The sequence below is a fragment of the Pan troglodytes genome, chromosome 1, assembly GCF_028858775.2.
Source record: "Pan troglodytes isolate AG18354 chromosome 1, NHGRI_mPanTro3-v2.0_pri, whole genome shotgun sequence".
NCBI classification, from domain to species: domain Eukaryota; kingdom Metazoa; phylum Chordata; class Mammalia; order Primates; family Hominidae; genus Pan; species Pan troglodytes.
In genome coordinates, this window is record NC_072398.2 from 43,655,194 (window position 1) to 43,670,401 (window position 15,208).

General features: G+C 43.0%; 1 protein-coding gene across 1 annotated transcript in view; it reads left to right on the plus strand.

Annotated features, from left to right (window-relative positions):
- Window positions 1-4,744: 4,744 nt before the first annotated feature.
- LEMD1 (LEM domain containing 1) overlaps window positions 4,745-15,208 on the plus strand; it is a 40,522-nt gene continuing 30,058 nt past the window's right edge. Inside the window, 4 exon segments of the mRNA XM_001161560.5 lie at window positions 4,745-4,830; window positions 6,235-6,354; window positions 7,457-7,579; window positions 10,525-10,589. Coding sequence (XP_001161560.2) covers window positions 6,273-6,354; window positions 7,457-7,579; window positions 10,525-10,589 — 270 coding nt within the window. The 5' untranslated portion in view covers window positions 4,745-4,830; window positions 6,235-6,272.

The following is a 15,208-nucleotide window of genomic DNA, read 5'->3' on the forward strand; positions in this document are numbered from 1 at the left end:
CCAGGGTGGCAACCCATCATCAGCTTCAGAGGGCCCCAGACCGGAAGGATCCTGGAACCTGAAGGGACCTGGGGGCCTAAACACCCTCAGGGAAATCCTGGAGCTCTCTGCAAGCTAGTTCAACCGTATCCATCCATTTAGCTAAAGCACATCCTTTGCTGAAGCCAGCCTGGTCTCATCCCCACTTCTACCCCCAAGCCTTGTTCATGATATGCCTTTGCCTACAATGCCCATCCTTCTGCTTCCTGCCAATCCAGACCTTACCTGTTCTTCCCACTCTGAGTTCCACCTCCTCCAGAAAGCTTTCCCTGAACAACACCACCCCCAACCAGGGGAGATTTTTCTCTGTTTCTGACCTTCTTTGGCATTTATGGCTACCACTCTATTGGTATTTGATTATGAACTTTCACTTCTTACCTTTGCTCATGCGTGTTTCTGGTTGGTTTCTCCATTTAGAATGTAATCCGTTTGAAGAACTACATCTTACATGTTTATCTATCCCTGTGGGTTGTCCATAATTTCTTGCATGCGGTTTTTGTATCATAAATCTCTGTATGCAGGACTCATAGGATACCAGGAAAGGAGCCCCCAGCTCATGTTTACCAGCATCAAAGGTCAGATTTGCCTTCATCACAGGACGGGAGGTTAGGACTGGTTAGCTTTTAAGCAGCAGCTCAGAAAATAGGGTAGATGGATATCTTCCTAACTTTGTATAGCAGGGAAAGTGTTCCTTTAAGTGTACTCTTCATATGAGTCCAGTGTGTAAAGCAGGTGAGGGTGGAATTGTTCTGGCTCCCCTGGAGTGGAGCTGCTCTGTGTCCCCCACCCCTCCATGGCAGCTCCAGGCACTGCGGAGGAAACCTTGGGACTGGAGTATCATAGTTTCAAAAATTGCTAGGAAAAATCACATCTTACTCCATATAAAAAGAATTTACTAATTTGGATTATTGAAAGGAGAAATTATATGCACTCATTTTATTAAAAGCATATTTGCTATTATGTTTTAGAATGGCAATTAGGCAGCATTTTCCCCTTTGTTATACACATTTGTTGTTTTTTTCCCTCTGTCAAGCTTGTTCATGCCTCATGCTTTTGAAGGGAAGATGCTTCTGCCAGAACCTTCACTGCATTTGAGTAAAGGCTCTGTTTACTCTTCCATTTCCCCCACTACACCGGCTGCTCCTTGAGAGTGGAGTCTACTGGGCTCACTCGTTTCCTCATCTGCAGCCTTAGCAGGGTGCCTGGTACGTAGTAGGTGCTCAGTAACTGAACTCCCAAGGGGTTTGAGTCTTTAATTATACAGCCACCTCTCAACGAGCTAGACCTGGCTCACGAGCTCTGCGGATGATCCGTGGTGAATTTTAATGTGGTGTTGGCATCCTCCTGCTGCTCAGCTTAAGCCTGAGCTGCTTCCCTGTCCTCCCCCTCCCCACCTCCCCACTTCCCCTGCCCAGCTGGCATGGGCTCAGAGAATATTAGTTAATTTTAATATTAGCCTAGGAAAGATTAATTAGGAAAGCAAATTTGCTCTAAAAGGTGTAATTAATTCCGAAGCCAAATAGAAGAGGGTTATGGATTATCTGCATTGCTGCTGGCTTCAAGTAGTGTAGATAATCAAGGGTTGACTAGACAAGTGCAGAATAATTTTCAAAGTGTCAGTGCTGTGTAGACCAAACTCCATATGGTTCCTTATGTAAGCAGGCTCATGGCTGAGACAAAAGATTTGTACTGAGATGGTGCCTGTGCAAGTGAAGTGAGGAGGAAACACATAATCAGCCATCCTGTTGTGGCTATTCTGCCTTCTAAATCATTCATGAATCGTGTATCTTCCTCTCTAGTCCTCCCCCAAATGGAATCATCTCTTTTCTAGAGTGTTGTAATAACCTCCAAGGAGTCCTGTAGCCTCCAGACTGTTCCTTACCAATTCATCCTCCACTCGATATCAAACTAGGTGTAATTATACCATGAGCTACTTATAAACCTCTACGTGTGCCCAGAGGTGAAGGCAGAGAGCCCTTAGTGTGACACACCAGATCCTTCACAAATTGGAGGGATCCACCTATTCAACCTGACTTATTTCTCGTCTTGCTCATCACACCCTAGAATGTCTGTCCCCAGCCCCTTGTTTATAGGGCAAACTGTTGCTCATCCTCGAAGTCTTAGCTTCAATGTACCTTTGGATGCTTACGGTTCAGATTCTGGGCTCCTGCAGCATTCTTTTAACTCTTTATCTTATTTTTTATAGCTATTTGTTTCCTTTTCTCTTTAAGGAGACAGTCAGCTCCTTGAAAGAGGGGCTATAGCTTTTGCATCTTTGTAGTCTCCTCTACCTCTCCTTGATTTAGGCCAAGCATAACCCCTATCCCACAGGAGATGATCAATAAGTAATTTTTGAAAGAAATTGATCAGCTAATGATTTCAACAACGATGCCAACCAGATCAGCTCACTGAAACCCAAACTTCTCCCTTTTCCCTCCGGTCAGTAGTAAATTCGGCCTGAAATATCTGGGGAAATGCCTCCGCTTTCCACTTCCTTTTGCCTGCATAGTGGAGACTCAGAGGCAGGTGGCTTCAGAAGTTATCTGAGAATGATGAGTGATGCGGGCTTTAGACCGACAACTGCTGATCTTTGCTTTAGTTGATTTCTCCTTTTGCAAATGGTTATTGGCAATTGAAACTGCAAATCTACTATCTTCTCCCCTATGTAAATTGCATTTACATTTAAATTGTGCGTTCTTCCAAAGAATGAAGTTAGTAAATAATTCGAAGATTAAATTTGAGGAGAGGAAATTGTGCCCCACGTCAAACCTGAGACTGAAGTGACATCTGGCTTTTACTATTTCCGTTATTTCAGTTTAATAACAGCATGTGGCATTAAGGGAAGAGAAATTGGATCTACATTTTAATGAAAGGAGGAAGCTCTCAGGGTTTAGATACCTTATCATGTTGAATACCTACTCAATTGGCAATTAAAACTTGCTTCCCTCAAGAAATGGAATAAAATATCTTAGCAGCCATGGGGAGAATGAAAAATAAAAAACAAGCTAATGCTCAGGACTGCACAGATAAAACTGAGGGAGATGGTGTGCTGCAAACAATGAAACCAAATATTTCAGGATAGCACAGAGTACAGGAATTCATAAATGGAATAATGCTGACAATAGAATCATAACTATGCTGGTGGATTTTCAAGAGAATAATTTCAAGCAGAATAGTTTGCACATAATATAGGGCGCAACCCATAGATGTTGACTGAAATCATCTGATTTAATCCTTCTCTACCTAGCTTGTTTTAAACCCCATAGATTTAACCAAGAAAATATTTTAGAAATGTCTGTTTCATCCCAATAGTCTAACTGTTTAAATGGAAGCAGTTCCACCTGCTGGCTGCTTTTTTGTTGAAAGCAATTCTGGGAAATGTAAACAAAATGCTTGTGCTTCCTAATAACCCAAGCCTATCATTTATTTGCTTTGATGGAAACAAATGTGTCAATTTTCAAAGTCTTTGTTTGGTGAATGCAATGTTTGGGTGTTGGTAAATGTTTGCATTACATGTTTGTTTGAAAACTGATGCTCTATTCAGAAACTGTGGAGCCATAGCCCTTGGAGCCACAGCCTGGGAGACTCAATGAGCCTTCATAACCACCCACCCAAAGACGTTTAGCTCTTTCCCAGAATCTGGAAAGGACTGAAACTATAGACTCCCAAGGGCAAGTGTAAATGAGATGAAACCTCCTGAGGAAGATACTGGATGTGGAAACTCTCTGGGGCTAGGGCTCATGAGTAGAATAATGGAAAACATTTATATAATGCTTTCTATGTGCCAAGCACTTTATGTGTATTATAACTCATTGAATAACATAGCCCTTTGAAACAGGTACCATTTTTATTATCCCCCATTATGGACAAAGAAGAGGAGACACAGTGAAGTTAGTAACTTACCTGATGTGATGTCACCCAGCTGGTAAATGACAGAACTGGGATTTGACTCTAAGCAGGCTGTCTTCACTGTCCTCTTCACCCCTTTCAGATCATTCCCTCTACCCTGCAATTTAATGAAGGCATTGCGTTTTCTCACAGTTACATTTTGTCTTGCACACGTCTTTAAAATCTAAGCAGTCTTTCTTGAAAGATGCAGGCTAATAGTCTCACAGATCTTTCCTTAAACAAAATAAGACAACAACAAGAAGTAGGCTTTTGCGACGTAGATGAATATCTGTCTCAGCTGTCTTATAAGAGTATCCAGAGGATGAAATGAGATGATACGAACATGCTTTGAAAAGGCCAAATCCATCAAACTTCTGTAATGTATTATTATTTATCTGCCCTCCATCCTGATTTCTTATTTTCTTAATTGAATAATCCTTAACAAATTAATATAGCTTTCTTCCGCTTTCCTATTTTCCCTGGAGTAGATGGTCAAATTGCCCAACTACTAGTATGGGCCTTTTGATGGGTGGTCTAGACAGTTGGGTTTGTTTGATTTCTCCTTTCTCTTCCTCGTTTCTTGACACCATTTGGTTTGGTAGCAGCTCCTTACTTGCTGTGCATAATGATAACTTCTCTGCATCTCTTGACATTGTATCATGGCAGTGTGCCTATGAAGTCAACCAGTACCTCCTTTTGTCTGAACTTTGGTTAAATTAATCATCTGATTTGCACATCAATCTGTTGCTATGGGGGTTACTGATGTCACACTGTCAGTATTATGATTACCATAATATCTAACAGGCAAAAAGGGACTGGTTGCTAGTGGAAACCTCAGGGTGAAACTCACCCAGCTTTAGTAACCAACTCGATTGCATAGACTTTAGATAACCATGTGAAGGGGTAAGTGAATTAATCATCCAGTTGGATTCCATTTGAATATTTTTCTTCCGTATGTGTGTCCCCTCTAGGCAATTGTCTAGTGTCACTTGAAATTGATGAGGGCTCTATTGGAAGTTATTTTTGGGAAGCTGGTGAAACAACAGACAGCTGTTCTCAGGAATGAATGTCATAGGATCTGCCGAAGCAAGCTTCCAGTAAAAAAATCTGAGGTGCTGAGATGCATTGTCCTTTTTCTTCCTAGCATTAGTTTTTTTCCCACTGGCCTAAAAGTGTTAAGTCAGTTTCCCAAACACATAGAAAAGGAGGAAACTAACATTTACTAGGTACCTACTATGTGTACTAGAATGTACCTCTCTTTAAAGCATGGCTTTAAAGTAGAGAACTGTCAAACTAGGTATTCCAGAACAACCCTATTATATATAACAATTCATGACTTTTTCTAGCTTGTATACAGTGTTCTTCCTAATTGGACATTGATTGATCACCAACAAAAGCAAAGTCATTATTTAAAATTGGTCTAGATCCTCCTATGCTGAATAATTATCTTGCTGTTGTTTCCACTGCAGTATTAAAAAGCCTTGAAACATGATAGAAATGTGGTACAATAAACTCCAAAATTTAAAAATCTCTGTTAAAAGGTTTGACAAATGGGTCTGTCTTTTTGCAGATTTTGTTACGTAGGTAGAAGGGTCAACTTTGGGAGATCAAGGGATCAACTGGATAAAACTGATTGAATTTGAGGTTGTGCAGATTTGGAAAGCCATATCAAGATTTGCATAAATCTATATGAATCAATTTGTGTGCCAGAGAATGAATAGCTGACTTTTTTTCAAATGCCAGTTCAGCAATTACTAAGTCTGTTGGTGGTTAATTAAAAACTACCATCTTGTTACGTTCAGAGTTAAATTACAAGTGTGAAAGCTGCTACTGTTTGCAATAACTGAATGCTCTGTACTCTCTGTCCTGTCATCAAAAGGAGGGCAGGGATAAATAACTTTTATTTAACTCACTAAAAAAAAAAAAAAAAACCCTCTCAGCTCTTTCATATTTAATTAACTTCTTATCTTCTCAGAGCTTGAGTTTTGCTCAGAGTTCCTGAGCAGTAATGGAAATATCTGTTTATTTTGTCCAGAAGATTTTTCTCATATTCATTGAACAGAACAGTTGTAACTAATTGAGCCCTAAAGACACTGGGGAAAATGACACCCATCCAAAGTTTTACATTGGAGGCAACTAATCCCAGCAGGGATTTATGGCAGAACTAGAAAGTGTTGATTTTTGCTTTATTGCCTGTGCACCTAGGAGGTTGGGGAGATAGGATTATAAACACTTATGTGGATTGGTAACATTTTAGTACTTATTGGTAAGGCTGTCTTAATGAATTTAATGTTTTGTTATTTCAAGGATTCTACTATCAGAAAAGAGGCCAAACTTCTATCACCATGGTGGATGTGAAGTGTCTGAGTGACTGTAAATTGCAGAACCAACTTGAGAAGCTTGGATTTTCACCTGGCCCAATACTACGTATGTACAGTATGCAGCAAATATTACAGACTTGTCATTTATGGTTTATAAACAACTTACAATAGAAGGAACATATGCAGTAAAGCCATTAAAATAGAAATAGGAACATAGAGAAAACAGAAAACCACAAAGAGGGAAGAGGCGGTAAATATACCCAAATCCTATTTACAGATTAGGATTGGGTGTTTGTCTTACTGCAACCTCTGCCTCCCAGATTCAAGCGATTCTCCTGCCTTAGCCTCCCAAGCAGCTGAGATTACAGGTGCACACCACCACGCCCCACTAATGATTTTGTATTTTGTAGAGACGGGGTTTCACCATGTTGGCCAGGCTTGTCTCGAACTTCTGACCTCAAGTACTCCACCTGCCTTGGCCTCCCAAAGTGCTGGAATTACAGGCGTGAGTCACCACACCCAGCCCATGGATTGGGTGTTTTTCATCAGTGAAAAACCAGTTACTCTTTATTATGTTGTTCAATTTTTTTGTTTTGTTTTTAGTATGTGGACCCTGTTAACTATTTATTTATTATCTGTATTCCCCATAGATAGGATGCATAGCCTTGTCTGTGTTCTCAGATGTGTCCAATGCCTGACTCTGTGGTTAATCCATACAGGTATCACCTAACTGTATGGAAAGGAAGAAGAGAGTTGAATAGCTATGAGTCTACCTCATTTAAAAAGCCATAATTGGGCAGGGCGCAGTGGCTCATGTCTGTAATCCCAGCAATTTGGGAGGCCGAGGCAGGTGGAGCACTTGAGGTCAGGAATTCAAGATCAGCCTGGCCAACATGGCGAAACCTCGTCTCTACTAAAGTAAACACAAAAATTAGCCGAGTGTGGTGGTGAACCTGTGGTCCCAGCTGCTGGAGAGACTGAGGCAGGAGAATCGCTTGAATCTGGGAGGCAGAGGCTTCAGTGAGCTGAGATCAAGCTACTGCACCCAGCTTGGGAGACACAGTGAGACCCTGTCTCAAATAAAAGCCATAATTAACCAATATTGTAAGGGTTAAGAATAAAATTCTGAGTTATGAAATACCTTGAACCTAGTAGGCTCATATACAAAAAACAGAACAATTTAATTTGTTCTCCAAATTCTTCCTCAGCTTCCACCAGAAAGTTGTATGAAAAAAAGTTAGTACAATTGTTGGTCTCACCTCCCTGTGCACCACCTGTGATGAATGGACCCAGAGAGCTGGACGGAGCTCAGGACAGTGATGACAGCGAAGGTACCGCCATAAGCTGTACTGCTAAATGGCAACTTTGCACTTATTAATACCTTGTCCAGCATGATTTATGCAGCTTTAAATGGTGTGCAGCCTGACCTGTGAAATAGCCATGGGGCCTCTTTGCACAGAAAGCCTGGAAAATAGGCCCCTGGGCTGTAAAAAGAATCTGTTAACTTCACATCTGTATTCACGCCAGTGACTTAACTGGGTGGAAAGTTGGGGGAATGACTGCTCAACGTGCATGTCCTTTTACTAACTAGAGCCAAATGTGTGGTGATGCCTTACAATCAGAAATTCCTACAGGTAAATTCTGGGCCTCCGTTGAGGTCTCAACCTCTGCTTTGCCTCAGTTGATAAATCTGACCATTATTTTGGGGGGATTAAATGATTTTATGCCTATTAAGAAAGATGAGCCACACTGATGGCTCCCACCTACATGTAATCCCAGCACTTTGGGAGGCCGAGGCCGGCGGAGCACCTGAGGCCAGGAATTCGAGACCAGCCTGGCCAACATGGTGAAACCTCGTCTCTACTAAAAATACAAAAATTAGCTGGGCGTGATGGCACGCACCTGTAATCCCAGCTACTTGGGAGGCTGAGGCAGGAGAATCGCCTGAACCAGGGAGGCGGAGGTTGCAGTGAGCCAAGATTGCACCACTGTACTCCAGCCCAGTGGACAGAGCGAGACTCCGTCTAAAAAAAAAAAAAAAAAAAAAAAGATGAACCAGATTATACCTCCCTGAAACCCCTCCTATGCTGACTGCCCTCCTGATTTATATGACAACTGACAGCAGCTGGTCTCTTTCAGGTCACAGAATGTGTAGGGAACAGGGGTCTCCAGGATCTCTGGGCTTTGCTGACAGTGGCCCCTGCTCTGGGTACACCATTCTCCTGCAGTGGTTTCTAGCTTCAGGGATCTTAGGGGAAGGGCTTGGGGATTCCCACAATACATTCCAAGGCGTTTCCATTCAACAAATATTTATCATGAGTTCTCTATGAGCCATAGTAGAATGACAGGAACTACCATTTATTGAAGGCCACCAGTGCAACCTGGGCCGAATGCTCATCATCCCATTTAACTCTCACAGCACTTAGTAGAAGCTCAGAGAGGCCAAGTGACTGGCCCAGCATCACTAAGCTCAGAAGCAGCCCCAGAAGATAAGCATACGTTAGCACAGGCCATGCAGAGCAGGACCCATCTGTCTTTGTCACCACTCTGTGTCCAGCTCCTGGAACAGTTCCAGGCACATAGCAGAACTTGGTGTATGTTTGTTGGATGAAAGAAAGTGAGAGAACTGAGATTTGGACCCAGTCTGGCTCTCCAAACTTTGCTCTTTCCACTCCATACCCTACATTTTTCTCGTAATTTCTATTGTGAGCGAGTGACCACATTACATTTTTTTTTTTTACCATGTCTGATCTACAAAAAAAAGGACAATATCATATAGTTCAAATTAGAAACTGGATAAACCATGCAAGTGCCTGGGGCCCTCTGAAAAATCCTGTAATCCCGACATTGGAGGCGGCACAGATACTGAAAGCTTTCCCCAGGGGTTTTGCACCGCTGGCCTCACTTGAAAAGGATGGCAAGGTTTAGGGATAAACTTCACTGGCCCTTGAGCAGGCAGTTAGCACGGGGGTGCCTCAGGGAAAGTGGCTACCCCAGGCCTCTCCTGGTTGTAGATTGTGTTCAGAGTCCTGTCCCAGATCCAAGCCTGCTTCTGTTTCCTGCCCTGGGGAGGGGCTCAAGAGACCAAACCAACACTCTGGTGAAAAGCAATGCCAGGTTGAAGATTTCAGAACTGTTCACGACTGCCCAGGACTTCGGGTTAAAGCTACAAAACCAAGCTGTTGTGGTCTCAGTCCCTGCCGTCCTGGGTCCCAGCATGTAGCCCTCCACAGAAGTGTGTTGATGCTAGGGCTAGGAGAAAATTGGTCCTTCTGTTTATAAGGTTTGCCACTGCTTTAGATAGTGCCTACCTTATCTAAGCCAACTACGGGCCATCAGGTCGAGGTGGAAGCGTTGATTCAGTCCTACCCTTGTAATGCAATTCTGTGGTTGCCACAAGTAGCAAACCTGGTTCTCCAAGTTAGGTTTGAACCATACATTTGAATTTGCTCATTGGAAAAGTCTCATAGCCACTGGTACCATTAGAGTGGAGGAGTTGTAATGAACTGGACGGGGGTATCCTGTGGGCTTAGCCTTCTCCTTTCATGGAAACACCTAGTCCTGGAATGGGCTTGTAGTGGAGGTGGAGGTGCAGGGAGTCCTAGACCTGAGGCTGAGTATGAGGTCATCCAAACAATCAGTGGGTTTGATTTTTCTCATTTTCACTAACTGACTGTCTTGTCAGTGGGGAGACACAGCTTTAATTATCTAACTGCTTTCAAACTTTCCAAATATTTTTGACTTGGAGAGTTCATTTAAAATGGATGTGCAACTCCACCATTCCTCTAGGTTTATCAAAATGCTTCTTTGCAGGCTAATTAACAACATCCTTTTCCGTCCCTAGCAGTTCCCCCAATTTTAAAGGCTTTTAGCACAGGTCTGGCCTTGCCCTCCCTGGGTGCCTTTTTGGATCCAGAAGGAGAAAATCCTCCCTTCCTATCTTGGCATTCAGGGATGCACGGGGCTTACAGCTGGTTCAAAGGGACAATGACTAGACTGCAAACAGCTGCCCAGATGGGCAGCCAGCTTGTGTATTTCTCTTGGAGGCATGCAAATATGACAGGCCTTATTCCCAGAGGAAGGCCTAAGTCTGTTTCACGAAGGCTGCTGCAGCTCAGGAGAAATGTTCTTTTCCGTCAGAAGAGCCACGTGAATTTTCATCCCCTTGCAAAAATGTCCTCTAATTGAGAGAATTCACCCTGATGATTGATGTTTATTCCCTTTGCTAGCTCAAATGTTCTCATGGCCTATTTTCCTTTTGTTTCCCATGATCCAGAGCTTAATATCATTTTGCAAGGAAATATCATACTCTCAACAGAAAAAAGCAAGAAACTCAAAAAAGTATGTACCATTCTAATGCCTGAATACTTATACCCATATATTAAAAACAGGGAGTAGCTCTGTTCATCTGTATTAAGAAAGGGGAAGCAAGTCACTACATTCTGTTATAGTGGTAAAATCCTAGTTTAAAGAGGATCATTTTAATGCAGATTTCTGTATGATGAAAAAATTTCCATGATCTAGCAGAGGACCCAGAATGACAGGGTCCCTCCTGCCCCTTCTTAAAAAAGCCACCACTCTGCTTTCCCCGGCTGTCACGCCCCCTCCCCATTTTCACTATCTGTTGTCTACATTCACATATAGCACTTAGCTTGGTTCTGGGCCCACAGTGAACATAGAATAAATGTGAGTTTCCATCCCGTTCGCTTTTCTAGCCCCTAACATCTGGCTTCTACCCCCAGCACCGTATTGAAGCACACGGCCAAGTGTGTGAGGGTTACAGGTTTTGGGGTGAGGCCTAACTGGCTTAGGATTTCTGCCCTCAGCTTCCTGGAAGCGTGATTTTGGGGAAGTCAGTGAACGGATCTAAGCCTCCTAGCACAGTTTAACAGCAGTGCCTACCTCACAGGGTGGATGCGAAGTGAAAGGCAGGTAAATCTCTGAGCATCAAACACAGCCCATAACTAGTGCTTAATAATGAACTCCAAGGTGCCAACTCTAGTGACTTTTTCTGTCTTTTGACCTCTGACCATTTTTTTTTGGAGATGCCTGCCTTCTTAGATTTCAGAATTCTGCCACTCCTTGGTTCTTGGTTCTGTATCTCTGTTTCTATTCTGACTTTTTGTCTTCCTCTTGGCCCCTGATGTGCCTGTGCCTGAGACCTCCTCCTTCAGCCTCTGCTCAGTGTCATTCCCTCACCCCCTCTTTGCGGCGTCCCCACACACGCTTCTCTCCTGAGGCACAGGTCTGCAGATCCAACTGCCTACTGGGAAGTGCCTCCCTTTTCCTTCTCTTTCCCTTCCTTCCTCGCTTCTTCCTGCATTCATTTGACAAATGGTTACCTAACTTCATGAACATTTTGTGGGTTACACAGACGTGTTCATGCTTCTCCCCATGGTTATCCCCCTGTACCTCAGGCTCAGGTGTCCAGGAATGACCATGCACATTTCAGCCCACCCTAAACCTGCATCTGTGGCCTGGGTTTATCCTGATGTTTCCACAACCTCCCCACTGTCCAGGCTCAAAGCCTTGGAGTTACTGGACTGCCCCCTCCCTGCAGCTCTTCACATACAAAGAGCTGCCAAGTCTTAGGGATCTGAATGATTTTAAAAAATCCATCCCTTCTGTCTCTTCCCCCTGCTGCTATCCTAGCTTGCACCCACATTACTTATTTATTTATTTTAGAGACAGGGTCTCATTCTTTTACCCAGGCTGGAGTGCAGTGGCACCATGATATCTCACTGTAATCTCGAACTCCTGGGCTCAAGCAATACTCCTCCCTCAGCCTCCCAAGTAGCTAGGACTACAGGTACACTCCACCACACCTGGGTAACTGAAAAACAATTCTGGCCGGGCATGGTGGCTTACTCCTGTAATCCCAGCACTTTGGGAGGCCAAGGTGGAAGGATTGCCTGAGCTCAAGAGTTCAAGACTCAGCCTGGGCAACCTAGGGAGACCATGTCTCTACAAAATAAAAAAACTGGCTGGGTGTGGTGGTGCACACCTGTGATCCCAGCTACTTGGGGGGCTGAGGTGGGAGGACTGCTTGAGCCTGGGAGGTTGAGGCTGCAGTGAGCCATGATCACACCACTACACTCCAGTCTGGGCAATAGCATGAGACCCCATCACAAAAAAAACTTTTTTTTTTTTTTTGTAGAGACAGGGGTCTCACGCTGTTGCCCAGGCTGGTCTCGAACTCCTGGCCTCGAGTGATCCTCTTGCCTTGGCCTCTCAAAGCACTGGGATTACAGGCATCAGCCACCTCACCCGGCCTCCATATTATTATTTTATTTGAACAATTGCAAAATCCTCCTGTGTTTGCCTCTAACTTTTCCCAATTCCAGTTCAGATCTACAAGCAGAGATTTAATCATGTTACTGACTTGCCCAGAGACTTTCAAAACAAGATGCAAACTTGCTATGCACCATGAGTCAACTCCAGTATCTCCTGTAACCTCATCTCCCTCATCATCCAACCCAACAAATTCTTACCTTGTTTCTGCACCTCTCACACTGTCTTCCCATGAACCATTACTTCAACTGTTCTTTATGCCTGAAATTCTTTTCACTCTTCTCACCCCCTACCACATTTTTCTTCCTGTTAAAACCCTGTGATCTTTTAAGGAATATCTCAATGGCCACTTCTGTGAGTCCTTTTAAAATGGCATTAAGATGGGTAAATCACTTGAGGCCAGGAGTTCGAGACCAGTCTGGCCAACATGGCGAAACCCTGTCTCTACTAAAAATACAAAAAATTATCTGGGCATGGTGGCGTGTGTCTGTTGTCCCAGCTACTCAGGAGGCTAAGGCACAAGAATCACTTGAACTCGGGAGGCAGAGGTTGCAATGAGCCGAGATTGTGCAGCTACACTCCAGCTTGGGTGACAGAGTGAGAGGAGACTCTCAAAAAAAAAAAAAAAAAATGGCATTTTATCCTGGGCAACATAGCAACACCTCATATCTCCAAAAAAAAAAAAAAAAAAAAAAATAGTTGGGCATGGTGACACACACATGTCATCCCAGCTATTCAGGAGGCTGAGGTAGAAGGCTGGCTTGAGCCCAGGAGTTTGAGACCAGCCTGGGAAAGATGGTGACACCTCGTCTCTACAAAAATTGTAAAAATTAACTGTACATGGTGATGCGCACCTGTGGTCCCAGCCACTCAGGAGGCTGAGGTAGGAGAATCTCTTGAGGCTTGGGATGTCAAGGCTGCAGTAAGCCATGATGACACCACTGCACTCTAGCCTGGGTGACAGAGCGAGACCCTGTCTCAAAAAAATAATAAAAATTAAAATAAAAAATAAAATGATATTTTATCCTCATTTAGTAGCTATCACAGGGTCTTGCACATAGTAGGAGTTCAAAGCTCACTTCACCAAATCTACCAAACAGCTCCAATGGCAAAAAGGTTAGTTTGCAAATATGGTCTGTATTTAAACTAGTTGCTAAGTTTAAACAAATGAAAAGAAATCGTCAAGTAAACATTGCCATGTATGCTATAGCTTCAGCTTCCCGTTTAAACATAGTTCAAATTTGATGAAGTAATTCTGATATCATACCAAAATTTCTAAAAGTACATTTTAACTTCCAAATAGCTCATTAAAGGAATCCTTTCCATTTGGTAAACCTCAGTTCTGCAGAAAACCCTTTAATATAATTCCTGCAAAGATGCTACAGCAGAAAAAGCAACCTGAGTATTGCAAATGCATCAGCTAGGACCAGTGGCCTTCGGTCTCCACTTTACATAAACCTGAAATAAAACCACATCGATATTTTGAATTGGCAATAGAATTAAATAGGAAGTTTGCAATGGCATAAAATGTTTTGATTTGAAGGATTTATATAAGCCATTTTCATTCTCAGAAGGGCCTCAAGACATCTGTTCATCCTTAAATCTGAAAGGAAATGTAAATAAGCATTCACATTTCCATGTAAAAGGTGGTAGAAGGTGTGTTTATTGAGACACTTGTCTAACACTGTAGACTTTAATTACTTAAGAGCATTTGTTTGTACCTAACAGTCTTCTGAGTGCCTAGATAGGTAGTATTTGCATTTCTTTGAAATACCACATTTTCCTCTCATTTTTAGTTGGTTTCTAGTGGAATGCAAGCCACTTAGAGATATGGAATATGCAGTTTCTGGACTCTTTTTTACACTGTATGTGTCTGCTTTATCAAATCACATATGCAGCCCATTGGATTTGGTCGTTAAAACCACTCATTAAGCCAGGTCAAATTTTTTTTTTTTAATTGGGGATTTTTTCCATCAGAAAGACACTAGACACAGCTTATGTTACCAATAACGGAGTGGGACATTAAGTCAGTATGTGTAACTCAGTCTCTAAGTGCCCTTCTACCAAACGGGAAAATGGGATTTGGGGTTGATTGGTAGGGAGGCAGAGTAATCTACAATGTCAAGCTACATAAAGTGGGCTTTGAGTAAGGTGGCCGTATAATTTATCATCCTGACCAGTATGCTTTTGAAAAAGGACACTAACCTGAAGGGATGCTGGAACAATAGGAGTAAACTGGGACTATCTTGGGCAAATAGGGGCAAATGGTCCTGGGTTTGGGAGCGGTTCCAAGGTTGGAAGTGTTTATATCTGTGTCCCATCTTCAGAGGGCTGCTGCATCCAACAACCAGAGGGCAGCTGGCCCTGGGAGGTGTGTACTTCTGAGCCCTCCTGGGCCACCTGGGTGTTTCTTTACCCTCTCCCAGGCACAACATGCTCATCCCTGCCAGAATCTCAGTTTACTCTGTTCTCCCAGCCTGCATGCTCTCTTCTCATCTCCCACCCATCCTGCACATTCTGTGGGTCTGGGCCCAAGAATCAGTCTTTCTTTTCTTTTCTTTTCTTTCTTTCTTTCTTTCCTTTCTTTCTCTTTTCCTTCCTTCCTTCCTTCTTTCCTTCTTTCCTTCCTACCTTCCTTCCTTCCTTTCCTCTCTCTTTCTTTCTTTTTT